Genomic DNA, 13,752 nt, shown 5'->3' on the forward strand with positions numbered 1-13,752 from the left:
AGAAAAAGCCCACCTTTCATAGAGGGAACACACTTAAGTTACAGGTTAACTAGCAAAATTTGAAATATTTACTTACTTAGAGTAGAAGATAGGAAAGTATTGAATAAATTTAAAAGAAAGTATAATTAAACCAATTAATCTAAGGCAATACCTTATTCTGCTCAATAAACTCTGATGGGAAAATTATTATTTAAACAAATTTGCATAGGTAAAAAAAATCTAATTTTGTCATTAAATTATATAGGTTTATAGATACATGAAGTTTCATCGATACAGGTCTAATACTATCCAATTATATGTACAACAGCATTCTGTAAGGAAGATAAATAATAGCCTGTAGCAAATTCACATTAATATATTAAATAATTAGGGTGATCGATTGTTTCAGGTTTCCTTTTTCTGTGTTTTCTCTTTGCCATTAACACTTTCCAAGAGTCAGTGCCATTTTTTCAACTCCTACTCATAAGCAGGATTGGATTTTTGCAAGAAATTAATCAAAAGGGGCTGGAGATATTTTGAAGTACTTTCCTTCATTTCTGTGTTTTCTATCAAATCAGTGCAAGCATCAGTCCTTTATACATGTATGTGTCTACTTATTTAAATGTATTTATCATTTAAATGTGTTTATCATCTTCTCAGCATCTTCTTCTGGCTTCGCTGAGCACTGGTGACTGTCAGGAAAGTAATGGAATATCTTTCAAGTTCCCTCTCCATGCTTCATTCTGAGCACAATTTCAGTTCATTTTTAGAGATAATCGGGACTGTGAATTGCTTAACCAAATTAAACTGAAATTGAAGAAAATTTAATTTTAATTGTAATAGAGTTGTAGCAAAGCAATAGCTCATGCTTTTTCATGTAGTAAATTTCTGCTTGTTTCACAGCATTCAGTACCTTTTCCAGATAATTATTGTATTGCTCTTCGTGCAAAAAGCACAGTAGAAAAAATCAACTTGCAGCCTAAAATAGTGTTTTTGCCCTCTGGTCTGTTATTACTTAAATGTTAGACTTGTTTACTGCAGTTGAACTGCAGGTAGCAGAATTAGTAGCCTGAGATTGTGTAAAGGGGTACTTGAATTTTTGCCTTATAATGAGCAATGATGGACGAATCAGCTGCAAAGCCACTTCTATCTCCCTGACTGAAGTGCCCTTGTGCACCACGATTGAGAGTGAAGTGTTGACTGCATGGGAAAATCATGTTTGATCTTTGAGTGGCTTTAAATATTTGTTTCTGAGCAGAAAACAGATACTTGGGGGCAAATTGCAACTTTCTTACAGCACTATTGACAGGAAATGGTTTATTATAGAGCTGCAAATGCTAGTTTGCAGTCTTGCATGAAATACAGTACCTGTGACAATAAAGAATGGTGCTACATGGTGTAGAGGCAATCACAACATGAATCATCTGTCACTTCAGCAAAACAGTGCCAATTGAATTTACAAATGTGGCATCTGTTTATTTCTACCAGTACTGAGAGGGAGACAAAATGAAATGGAAGTGATGATTACTTGTGACACATTCCTTTTATGAAAATAACTTTTTTAACTCATGTTGTGGCAACAGACCACGTGTTCTTTTTCTTCGTGTTTCCTTCAGTGGACCGTATTCCTGTATATTTCTTGGGGCTTTTACCTATCAATATGATGGAGTTGTGAGAATCTCCCAGTGGAGGTGTGGTGATGGCTCCCCTGCTTTTTGTGTTTTGAGTAACTTCAGGCAAAAAACCCCATGGAACTGCATTGTGACAGTAGAATAGAATCAGAACACAGACAGCACTGAGGGCTCGATTCTCAAACATGTGTTGACACAAGTGCTGAATGAACTTTCCAGTAACGATTAAGTGATGTAGGAGGGTGATGCTGTGCCTTTCTCATTGCAAAAAAACCTTGTCGAGGTACTTTGGTATTTTGACAATTCAGGTCTGTTTCTGGTCTATTTCTACGTCAAACTTCAGACATGTCACGAGTCTTCTTGATAGATGTGGATGCTGTGGATCTTTGCAACCTTGGGGTCCCGTTCTTCAGAGGCAGATGTAGTCCTTGGAGATGTCATAGGAGAATAAATTTTCATAGTAAGCTGTTGAAAGGGAGGATGTTTATGAGAACTGTCCACATTTATGAAGTTGCCAAGATACCACCACTGCAATATCTGTAACTTTGATGAATAAATGAAACAAGGAATGTTGTGCTTGATACTAACCTTAAGAAGAAGCAGGTCTTCTTCTTGGCAGAGTTTTTGCACATAGTTTGATTTATGTATCTTCCGTGGACCTGCATGTTTGTGAGGAAGAGCCAGGTCCTCTGCAGTTTCAGCTTGTGAAAACAATTTACTTGCTGCAAGCTCTTTGCTAGTACTTACTGTATTTCAGTAGTGATGCCTTTTATAGCAACAAAGAAAGTGAGAGAATTGTATTCAGTGGTTCAGCTAAGGTGCGGTTGTTAGAAAGAGCAAGATTTGCATAGGCATTTCTGTCCTGGTAAATTTTATGTTGTTGTAGGTATCGTTTAAATTTCATTAAGCTTCAGGGTAACGGTCAAAATGAAACCATTGATTTCTTCTCCACTGCTCTTTTGGGATCCTTCTGACCTATGCTCTTTGTAGAAACAGGATAAAAATCGGGAATGGATTTCCTGCTTTGGCTGTGACCTGAGTGAGCTCTGCACATTTAACACTGTGGGGAGGAACAAAGGATGGATCAGTGTCCTTCGAATCCTGTGGCAAGACCTGAGCTAGGAAGGGAATGTTCTTTGAGGGAGCTGTAGAGAGTCTGGCCTTTTTATTCCTCCTAGAAGGGGAAGGAGCTTCAGCTGAGTCAGGGTAACATGTTTGTGTTCACTATAAACGATGCTTTGGGCCTGCCTAGGGAATGGGGAAAGTCTGTGGAACTTCCCTGCTAATGTTTTTGCTTCTGAAATGTGATATTTCTGCGAAATAACACATTTAGAAACAGAAAAATTTAGAATGTGATGCCTATTTATGAATATTTTGGGTTTGGTCCATAAAGTTCTTGTTGTTTTCCATGTTCATTTTTCATTGTTAAAGCACTGTGTTTTCTTCTTTGTCTTTCCAAGTTTTTTATTCTGTTATAGGGTTTGGTCTTTTACAGGTCATTGTCTGTTTAAAAACCTGACATTCTAAACACTACTAACAGGTTCCTCCTGTGTTATTTTATATATACTCATATACTAACAAAAAATACTTGTTTTCCCCCAGAAAAAAAAACTTGACGACACTTTTTAAAATTAGTTTTAAGTAACAATTCAAATTACAATATGCTTATGTTCTGATTAATTTTTCTAGCTATAATCTGCAATAATCTCCACTGTTTGTGGAAATATTGTTCTTACTATTTAATTGGAAAAATAATCCTAAGTAGTGCTTTAAAAAAATATGAGTAGGAATATAGTTTCTCACTGACTCACAGTTTAAAACATGGCTCAAAGTGCAGTATTCTGAAACGATGCTGCTGCTCTGCCCTTCTTCAGCAAGGAATTATTTTTTTTCAAGTGTTGCCTTATTTTCTATTTTCTTGGAAATTTTCTTTGCTTCTGATCTTCCTGACTCAAATTGTCCTTGAATTTCAGTCAGTTTAACCTGAACGTTAACCAGCTCCTCAACTCTGTTATTTGAACAAAATTATTAATTTTTCATGCTCATCTCAGGTTACACAAGCTCGTTTGAGGATGCAAAGCTCCTTACAGGAGATGGTTCAGAAATCATTTAGGGCCCAGAACTCCATTTGGAGTTTGGAATGAATATTCACAGAAAATGTGCTGTTGTGCACAAAATAAAATCCAGTTCTCCTGGGTGTTTGTAATCGCCTTCCGAAGCTGAATCCAGCAGTAGCACGAGTCAGCATGAGCAGAATAAAACATTGCAAATACATGAGCAAGTTATTAAGTAAATTAAATACCAGTGTTTATATCTCTGAGGAGCACTGCAAATAGATTATGGTTTGTTTGTCTCTGTTCTGTAATCCAAGAAATAAACCGATATGTGGTACAAGGATTTCCACAGATTCAGAATTTTAGGAGTTTCTGAGCATGGCTCTTTCTCCTCTCTATGCCATCAACAGGATTAATAGGGGTCTTGAGAACACCTGTACCTTCATTTCAGGAAACTGTCATTTGAAATTGATTTACCAGGACACTTCTTTTTCTTCAGTAATTTTAATCAAATTGTTACTGGTACATGACCACATATATCTACCTTATCTGATCTCGAGTGCGAAAGATTAATAAAGATGAACTGAGGACTTGGAACACTCCCACTGCAATCTGGCTTTTTACAACCACTGATTCTTCTCTGTATTTCTTTTGATTAGGTGAAAACCTTTTAGAGCAAGATAAAAGCAGATAGAGAGTAATTTTTTTTTTAATTTCTTGTATGCCTTTGATGCATATAGTCAGAATTTAATGTGAAAATTAGCATCACTGCAGTTCCAATTGCATGCTCCACCAAAATAAAGCTAAATGATATTAACATACTTTGCATTGCTAGATATGCATTATTAGTAGATTTATCTTCTTTTACGAATTTTTTGACATTAATATCATGCAGTAAAATTAACACTGCAGCTTCCTTAAACTGCTAAAACAGCAGATGCATATTAATTATTTATCATTTTCAGCTAGAATATTAGAGGCTTTCTTTTTTTTTAAGTGGTTTTCTTGAGGTATGCTATAATTCATTCAGAAAAACTCGAGAAAAATTATAACATAAAGATTTTTCAATTATTTTTAAAAATCTGTTAGAAGCTTTTGAATTGACATGCATATCTGGGTATCATTGAATGACTTTGGGTCCTGGAGGACACTGGTATCCCCTGGAGTTGTGGCTGGGGAATAGAAGGCTTTGTGTTGGGTTGGAGGAATTCCTGCCATGCCTTCCATATCCTCGTCCCAGCTGACCTCTTACTCTGCTCATGTATTCAAGAGCACTGATTTTTAACGTGTGCTGATCTGGGTCATCATATGGCTCCTGAAACAACTGTGCTGGCGCAATTAAACCGTGGTGAAGCCAAAATGTGGCTTTCAGTGGTTTCCAACAAACCTGGAAGAATGCATCAGAGGTGTTTATTACTTTAAGAAAAGCATCCTGTACCACAGATAACATACGCAATTTTATTTCATGTCGTCCTCCAAATATGTACAGACAGCATGTGATTGTGAGTCATTGCAATGTTCACTACGTGCTATAAACAAAATAATTGTCATCCTAAAGCTGTCACTCTCAGTGTTTTCTTACAGATTTCCTATTTTCATTCCACTCCTTGCAGAGCACTATAGGGCTTTTATTATTTTTAATAACAATAAATCTCGTTATTGTGAGTGAACAGGAATCTCTGCTTGTTCAGAACAAGAACAAGGATGGTGTATGTTACCTGATGTGTGTTCTGGCAGCTGCAAACCTATTTTGCATGAAGCACGACCCTTATTTTACTATATTTAGTCTCCATCGTCACTGGAGGAAGGGAAATCTGTATCAGTGTCTCATTTCCGCGTTTGTTGTTTGTTCCGTGGTGGCTATCACCAGGGTGTAGTTCATGAGGGAACCAGCTCCAAGACCAGCCTGTTAATGGGCCAGAAGTTTCTTGTTTCTTGAAGTAATTCATGGAAGACATAGTTCACGCAGGAGGTGCTGTGTGCCCTCTTTGCTGCTGTGACTCTGTGGTCCCACTCTACTGCGGGATACTCCTGCTTGGCTGCCTGGATCAGGAGGGAGAGAATTTTTTTTTTTTCCCCAATGGAACTGATAACAAATTCCATAATGTGCTTGGCACTTGAGTTGAAAATCTTGTGTAATATATCAGTTTTAAAATCCACCTCTGCCAAGCTTAGTTCATCCGTTTGATTTGTGTTCCCTCCTGCACAGACACACACACACACAAGAGCTTCCCTCCAGATTCCAGTTCAAGAACATCCTATAGCTAAGAGTCTGAGAAATATATTTTCTGGGAGCAACAAACAGGTACATTTCACACATAGGCTTGCAGCTATAGGATTCCTGAAGTAGTTTTCCCTAAGATAAAGATTAAAGGAAAGAAGGTGTCAAATACGTGTCTGGTACTTAATAATTTGTATTGTGCAGTTATTCTGACCATCAGAGCAATTGCTTCAAATAGTTCTGCTGAAGTCCATTGGGTTAATGACTCTGCATATTTTAGGAAAGTAAAATTATTATCCAAATTAGGATCTGTATAAAGTGGTTGCAGCAGTTTGTGGTCATCTTTTTACATGGCTGATGGTTCCGAGTGTTTCCAATCTTTTCACCCTTAATTATTTCCACACCCTGCCTTCAGTGGGTCGTACCTCTGATCTTGAATTTAATGACAGTAGAAGGTGCCAAGCAGATGTTCTGCTATTACAAATACCTCAAATGGAATCCAAAATTAAATACTGAAGTATTGACTATGCTGTTTTGAATACACAATGGATGGCAAACAATAAGTTGTGCTGAAGCCTTAATTTATGGTTCTTGGATTTTTTAAAATAAGCCTATTTTTAAAGCATCAAGAGAGATTTTTCCTGTTTGGTCTTGTAACCCATAAGACGTCTGTCAATCCTATTAAATATCCTCCACCGCTGTTAAAATGTTGGGCAGTGTTGTTGTTTTTTGTCACATGGCCAGCCCTGCTGTCTGTTGGTGGAGAGTTTCTTCCAGTTCAGTTGTGAGACAGGATTGCGCTCACACAGGAGAACCTGAGAATGGTCCTGTCCTCTCTCCCCTGTTACATTCCATTGTTAGTAGAACATAAAAATATGTTTTAGCTATTTGTAATATGTAGAAGAAATGCTCTTTCCTTTTTACAACTTAGTGGTTACGCAATTGTGAGATACTTAATAAAGAGAAATTTTGCTTTGTGTCAATTGCTGTGGAAATGTTACATAATGCTGCTCTATTTTGGCCACTTCTGTGTCATTTTAATTATCAGCCACTACAAGGAGTGGAAAGGGGGATTCAAAATGGTGAGAGTATTTTGAAAAGTTGTTTGGTCTTCTTTTGATTCTTGCCATTTTATTAAATATTCTCAGAAAGGAGCAGGGAAATTAATGAGATGGTTTTGCATCAGTGTGTCAAAGCAGTTTTGCTTTTACACAATACATGCGCTGCTTTTTATTCTATGTATCTTAAAAAGAAACCAGAGTGACAGTGTTTTTAAAGTACATTAAGTAGGCATTAAGACAAGAGTGATTTGCAGTGAGAGAGAGGGGAGTGATTTTTTTTTTGTCTTTCACGGTGGTTAAGCACCTTTCCATGTGAGGGAGGGGAAAAAGATGACAGCAAATTATGGAGGGTTTGGGGTTTTTCTGTATTCACTGTAGAGTATTTAGGTTTATTTTTAAGGATGGGAGAAATCTGTTTAAAGAGACAGTGTTGAGACACAGATTTGCATCCACTCCATTGACAAATTGTTATGTAAACAGAACACAGTGAATATACTCTGTAAAGCAAACCAGTATTTCTGTAAGGTTCTGATTTTTTCTATGTACCAGTGGATGTATTACTATTATAATTATTTGGGGAGTTTATCACAGGTTGTATGGTATCTTCAGTTTTCTTTTAAACCTTTTTTTAAATCCTAAAGCCATGAGAAAGTGATTTTTTTTAATTTTTTTAAAGAATTTTTTTTAGCTATCAGCACTGCTAACGCAAAATTGAAAAATGCTTTTTAGCTCCTTTCTGAGAGCTCTCAGTGGCTTGTTTCTCTTCTAGGTGATGCTCAGTGCCTTTCAGCTCTGTGTTTTCTGTAAATGTGCATAAACCTTTGACAGGCACAGCCTTTTTCCTCACCCGTGTCCCCAGTCACCGCACAGTTCTGAGCATCCCCTGTCCATTTGTGGCCAAGCGTCCTGAAATGCAAGCTGCCACACGGTGCTGTTGTGATTCATCATCTCATGCTCCACTGCCTGTAAAGCTGCTTTGAGAGGCCTTTCTTGTGTTGTTAAAATCCCTGGCTGCAGAATTTCAAAGTTGGCTTTTTGGTTTGGTATTTTTTATTTTTTTTAATTATTTTTTTTTAAAAGAGAAGCAAATGTTTTTCTCTTCCTCCACATTTCTACCAGTGGCTAGCGAAGCAAAGCACTTCAAAACTGGCATATGTTCCACACTGCAATTGCAGTGGATAATTCATAGAGAACTGAATAAAGACATAGCAGGAAATTGCTTGTCACCAATTCTACTCTGCAGGCACCTGCGCTGGGTTCTGCTCCTCTTGGGTAACTTTTTTCTGTGCCAGTTATTTTTTTGCTTTTCCTTGCTGATATTTGGCAGTCTGAAGTTATGGTCTTCTCCTTGCCATTAATAAAATCCATTCTTACTTCCATTTTAAACATCTTGGAGTTTTCAGCACTATTTTTGTTAGAGGAAGAGGTCTCTGACTTAATATGCAGAAAAACCTTTTTGTGACTTTGGTGAGCAGTTGGGAAGTGCTTTCCCAGAGTTTCCTGTTCATAACTGCTTGCAGAGCAGCTCCAGTTTTTCTGGGTCAGTATTCTGGCTGTATCCCCTTTCAGCAGGAATAACAGCTAAAATGAGTGTCTTTGTTCAAAGAGAAAATTTAGGAAGGCAAAAAAGATGTCAGTGATTTTGTGAGGTGTAGCAGGTGGGTGCATTTTCTAGCAGAGGTTAAGTGGCGTGTGTAGGCTTAATTGAAGGCTGCTTTTTTGAGTTGGAAGAGTCAAAAATGGTCCTGGGGACAGCATTGTAAGCTGCTGTAGCTGCAGATTTAATCAAGTAGCTGCTGGATGGCAAAATTACGGTGATTAGCAGTCGTGGTGTGAGTTCAGTGCCCAGAGTCTTCCTGTTGCTGCTCAGCTCCTTTCAGCTTCTTTGGTGAGATAAAAGCCAGAAAGACCAGAGATAACCTGATTTTTCAGAGAAATATAAACAGATCATTGTGACTGGCTGCAGGACAGCCAGTGGGAGCTAACAGCAGCTGAATGGCACCAGCGAAGGTGGAGGGGAAGCTGTGTACAAGTTCAAAGCACAAGTAACAGAAATGTCTGTGACATGTCAGTTTAAACATCTTGGGGTTTGTCATGCTTAATACAGGATCAAGTGCTGACAAAGGACAGTGCAGGATGTGCACTGGGGGTGAATAAATGTAAAAATGCCTCTTCCACAGGAATGCATTGCACTAACTGTTCACTTCAGGCAGCGGAGTGACAGAACCATCTTATTTGACCAAACGCACGCTATCCTGTCTTTCATGGTCCAATTTATTCCCATCACGTGCTGTGAAGCCCTGCTTGGAGTGTCTATTTTCAGCATAAAACTGTTTGTCAAATTTCTATTAAGCTTAAGGTGAAAAATTAATGAGCCATTCACTTCAGATATTTCAAAACTAATACTGCTGTATTATTAATGCAGCAGAAAGTCAAAGACCTGGGTCCGTACAATTATGGCTCACGGTTCAGTCAGACTACTTTTTTTGCCTGTATTTTTGGGGAAACATCATTAAAACAGTGTTTTAGGTGATGGAAGGAATTATTTTGATGAATTCCATGAGTAAACTTTTTAGACAGTTTTAGTTGTTTACTTGTTAACTTTTTTGTTCTATCTGATCCTGGCAGAGGGTGCCTTGAATGAACACATAATGATGAAATACAACGTTCTGTTCAATCTGCGTTTGAAGCTGGAATTTAAACAAAAATGAACGGAAAGTTGATTCACATAACACAAAACTTCTTTGAGAAATGCAAATAAAAGACTGTTTTCATAATACTGAGGAAGCTGTGAGTGATGCAGTATTTTTGGGCTAGAGAAGTATGACATTGTGACTAACACTCTGATTTTTCAGTCTTCAAAAAAAATCACTGAAATGATGATAAAATTGTACTTTTAGTCAGAGCTGAGTGAGGTATGGTACACAGGTATTGCTATGAAATTCAGAAATCCCAGCGCATGTTGTCAGTACCAGTAAGTGAAGCGATGGAACTCTGTGAAATGCTGGGTTGCAGGAGTGTGTCCCAGTCTGAGCACTGTGGAAACTGGAACTCAAGGTTTATGCTTGCATCGGACAAGAAAACATAAAACGCTGTCACTGCAGAAGTAGACATTCAGGCCTTGCTTTCTGTGCAGAAACTTTCTAAAGTTTGCCTCTTTTTGTGCTCCTAAAATTAACTCAATAATTTATTACCGTATTTTCCTCCTCACTTTACTGTGAGCTCTCTGGGGACTTTCTGAAATTAATAGTGGTTCTAGGCCTGGCAGGGTTACGATGTTAGACTTGCAGGGAAGAAGGAATTCTGCTTCTTGGAAGAGCTTCATGCCATAAAACTTAATTTCATTACAAGCAAAATGTCAGATTTAAATTATCCTTGAAGCATTTGTTGTTCCCACAGATCCTGAAAGTGCTCCGAGGGGTTTGGCATCCAGCGGAGAAAGTGCCAGCAGGAATCCCCAAGTTCTTCCAGTGTGTTGGCTTCTTCATGAAGTTACCCCGCTCTGTTTCGCTGTCACTGCGGCACCAAGCCCATGAGTACTTAAAACCTGAATGATGAGGCTTTAACTGGCAGCCCTGGAAATCTCCAGGTTTTTAAATGTGCACTGGAGAGACGGGTCTTGAATGGTTCACTTTTGAAATCTGCTCATGATGCACATTGCTTTCCTCAGCCTCCTTAACAAGGGGCAATTAATAAATGCCTGGCAGAAGGAAAGGAACTCTCACCTTTTTTTTTTCTATTAAAAGCATATTTTAATATTAATTCCAATAGTGGGATTTTTTTTCTCTGTTAATAGTTCATCCGCTTTAGTTACTAGAGAATTTTGTAGACATTAGGTTTGGAAAAGATGTGAAGAGGTCATCTAATATAGCACTTTCCCTCAGGGAAGGCATCAGCCATATCTACATCGTTCCTGACAGAGGTTTGCTTACACTTTTCTCTAAAAAGATTTCAGTTCAAGAGATTTTATCACTTCCTAGGCAAGTCCTTGTGAATTCCTCCTATTAGAAAGTTTTTCTTCCAGATAAATCTGCCCAGATAACTTCAATCTGCCTTTCTAGCGACTTTTTTCCCTTTTTCTCCCATACTTCTAACTCCATCTTCTATTGTGAGACGATTCATTTTTAAATATGGAGGGGTTTCTGCTGTAAGTTGTTCTTGAAAGCGTATCTTTCACAGGTTATTCAGGTATGAAGCTCAGGTTGTGAGCAACTGGAGAAAGATTTTTCTCATCTGAAACAGTTTGAGCTTCATCGCCCCTGTAATACAGGCTGCAGATTGACAAACACTGGGCAGAAGGTAATCTCTCAATTGCACCTCTCTGATGGGCTTTTTAGGATTCTTTTTGATTGCAGAAACAAACTCTCAAAGCTTGACCAAACTGATTTTGCTGTCAGTTTACTGAAGTGACAAGTTCTGGAGATTTTGAACCCGGACTAACTTTGGGGAGACAAAGCTTTTTTTTTTTTTTTTTTTTAAATTGTATTTTGAGCCAGCTTTACCCTTTCCACATAAAAATTTGTCTGAGTCTTTCAAACTGGACACCGATCACCTTGCCACTGGGTATTAAAGGTGGACAAAACCTTTTATTTTTCCATAATGAAATGACACAGCTTTGGTCAATTTTTACACTAGGATTAAAGGTATACGATAAAAGAGTTTCTAGAACAAAAAACCAAACAACTGAAGATGTGTCTATATTTTTTTTCTTTATACTGTGGTTCAGTAACAACCGTCCTGGTGGTGGTTTTATAGAAATTGATAGAAACCTGCTGCTGATTGCTGGTAGCTTCTTCCCTTTGTGCCTGCAGTCACACAGAATTTAAAGGATGCTTTCGGGCAGTAAAGACCTCGATGTTGACAGGAAATATGGTGTTTGTTTCGCAGAGGTCTCGGGGAGAGGCCTGGTATTCTGGATCTCTGGTGCAAGGCTTGGACATGATTCAGCAGGGGCAGGTGCACTGTCAGGCTTTGAGGGTGCTGCAGGTTGTGTTGGAGCCGTGTCTTGCCCCGGGCTATCAACCTCCCCTCTTTTTCCATGGTGGGCTTTTCATCTGCCAGGAGTGTTCCTGCTTTCCGTGGGAGGAGATGATCCGCAAATGAGGCCAGCTGAAATATCTGAGAAGAGCAGGGGTTTTTCTGTCAGTTGGTCTCTCAAAATATCTCATTATCTCCCCAGAACCCTCTCCATGATCAAGTGTTAAACAGGCATGTGTATGGAAACTCACATTTTTTCAGTTAAAGGGAGATTTTAATATTGGCACGAAACTGCTGATATTGAGAGGTTTGCACTATCTCTGCTTAAGGTGTTTCAGCTGTAAACAAAGTATTCTGATGCTTTCTGAGCCGTGCCTTTCTCCACTCATTGTGTCTGGCTCCTTCAGCTCTTCCGCTTTTACTTGATTTTGAAAGTTACTGCTGATCAGTGCTTCTGTTTTTCAATGATTCCTTTAACTACACACCAATTTAATTTGTTGTGTTTACTTCAGAGTCTAATATCTGCTCGGGCTCTTTTAACAGTTTCTTTCTTGTGGAACTATTGCCCAGATACAATAATATGTACATGTAATTTTGTAGTACATGTTCTGGAAGAAGCTGCCTTTTTTGTTTGTTTTTCTTCAGTATTATAAGCCCAAAACAACAGCTGCTTATCTAAATCAGTTGTTTTAAGCTGTGTGGTAGAGATTTGCATTTTTGTGTTCGGTTTATGGAGGAGAGAAATCTGATTTTCATTCCCTAAATTGCTCTTCCCTTTCTGTTGTTTAAGATGGAAGCTACAGGCAGAATCGACCGAACCTCACAACACTGTTGGTACAACCAATTTCTGCAGTGCTTGCCAGAAAACTTGTTTCCCTGCCTGAGGACACTGCCCAAAAGGACAGGTGTACACCCCTCCAAGTGCCAGCTGCAGGTAATGCTCTTCACATGCACTTCACCTACGGAATGTTCCTCATGGACTCCAAATCCCCTTCCTACAACTGCGCAGCCAGGAGGTTTAGCTGATTATTGCTGTGTTTTGCTTGGGTGTTTTTCTGGAAGGGGCTGTGAACAGTCTAAAAATTAGGCTCCTAAAATCTGAGAGATGGAAGTTGTGGTTTAAAAAATAGAATAAAATAGTAAAAGGCATTGAGCACCATTTCTTAATATTGACTTAGAACTCCTCTGTGTAGATACCATCACTGGGGAGGGTTTGTTGGTGCTGCAGTATGGTTGGTTAGGCCTTGTACTCCTAATGATTTTAATATCAAGTCATCAGTATGTTATTCTGTGGGTTTGGTTTTCTGTTTCTGGAATACTTACACTTAAATTCTAAACGTGTCTCTGTGTTCCTGAAGTTGTATATTCTATAGAATGAACAGTCACCTGAAGCTTCAGGCAGCTTTTTTCTCCGAGTTTCAGCAGGGAAACGGGCATCGTGATAAGAACAAAATACCTTGAGTAGAGCCAGATGAATGCATTCATATCATCTCCCTAGAAGTAATGCCATTAGCAAAGGCACACAGATTATTGCCTGGAAAAACTGATTGCTGATACAGGAAGGGAAAAAAACAAGTAAGACTGCAGTCTTCCAGCAAAGATACTGCACAGTGTTTCGGCAAAGGAACACCTCCCAGAGAACATTCTAGATGAGGTGCATGTTAAACATCAATTCTTCGGTAACCAGTCCTCAGTTTTGTTTTGTACCTGTCCATCTTTCACCAGAAAAAAAAAAAAAAAGTGTATTTCATTATGATGCCCATTTAAATGAATTGATTTGGAACTGTGATCTTGGAAAGGGGGAGGCAAATTAATTTAGCCACTGTATC

General features: G+C 38.5%; 1 protein-coding gene across 1 annotated transcript in view; it reads left to right on the forward strand.

Moving 5' to 3' along the window:
• NAALADL2 (N-acetylated alpha-linked acidic dipeptidase like 2) overlaps positions 1–13,752 on the forward strand; it is a 438,547-nt gene that overhangs the window by 314,127 nt on the left and 110,668 nt on the right. Inside the window, exon 9 of the mRNA XM_066193760.1 lies at positions 12,714–12,857. Within this exon, the coding sequence (XP_066049857.1) occupies positions 12,714–12,857 (144 nt within the window). The remainder of the gene's footprint in view (positions 1–12,713; positions 12,858–13,752) is intronic.

Source organism: Chamaea fasciata, unplaced genomic scaffold (genome assembly GCF_029207755.1).
Source record: "Chamaea fasciata isolate MVZ Bird 193981 ecotype frontalis unplaced genomic scaffold, bChaFas1.0.hap1 SCAF_11, whole genome shotgun sequence".
In the NCBI taxonomy this organism is placed as follows: Eukaryota; Metazoa; Chordata; class Aves; order Passeriformes; family Sylviidae; genus Chamaea; species Chamaea fasciata.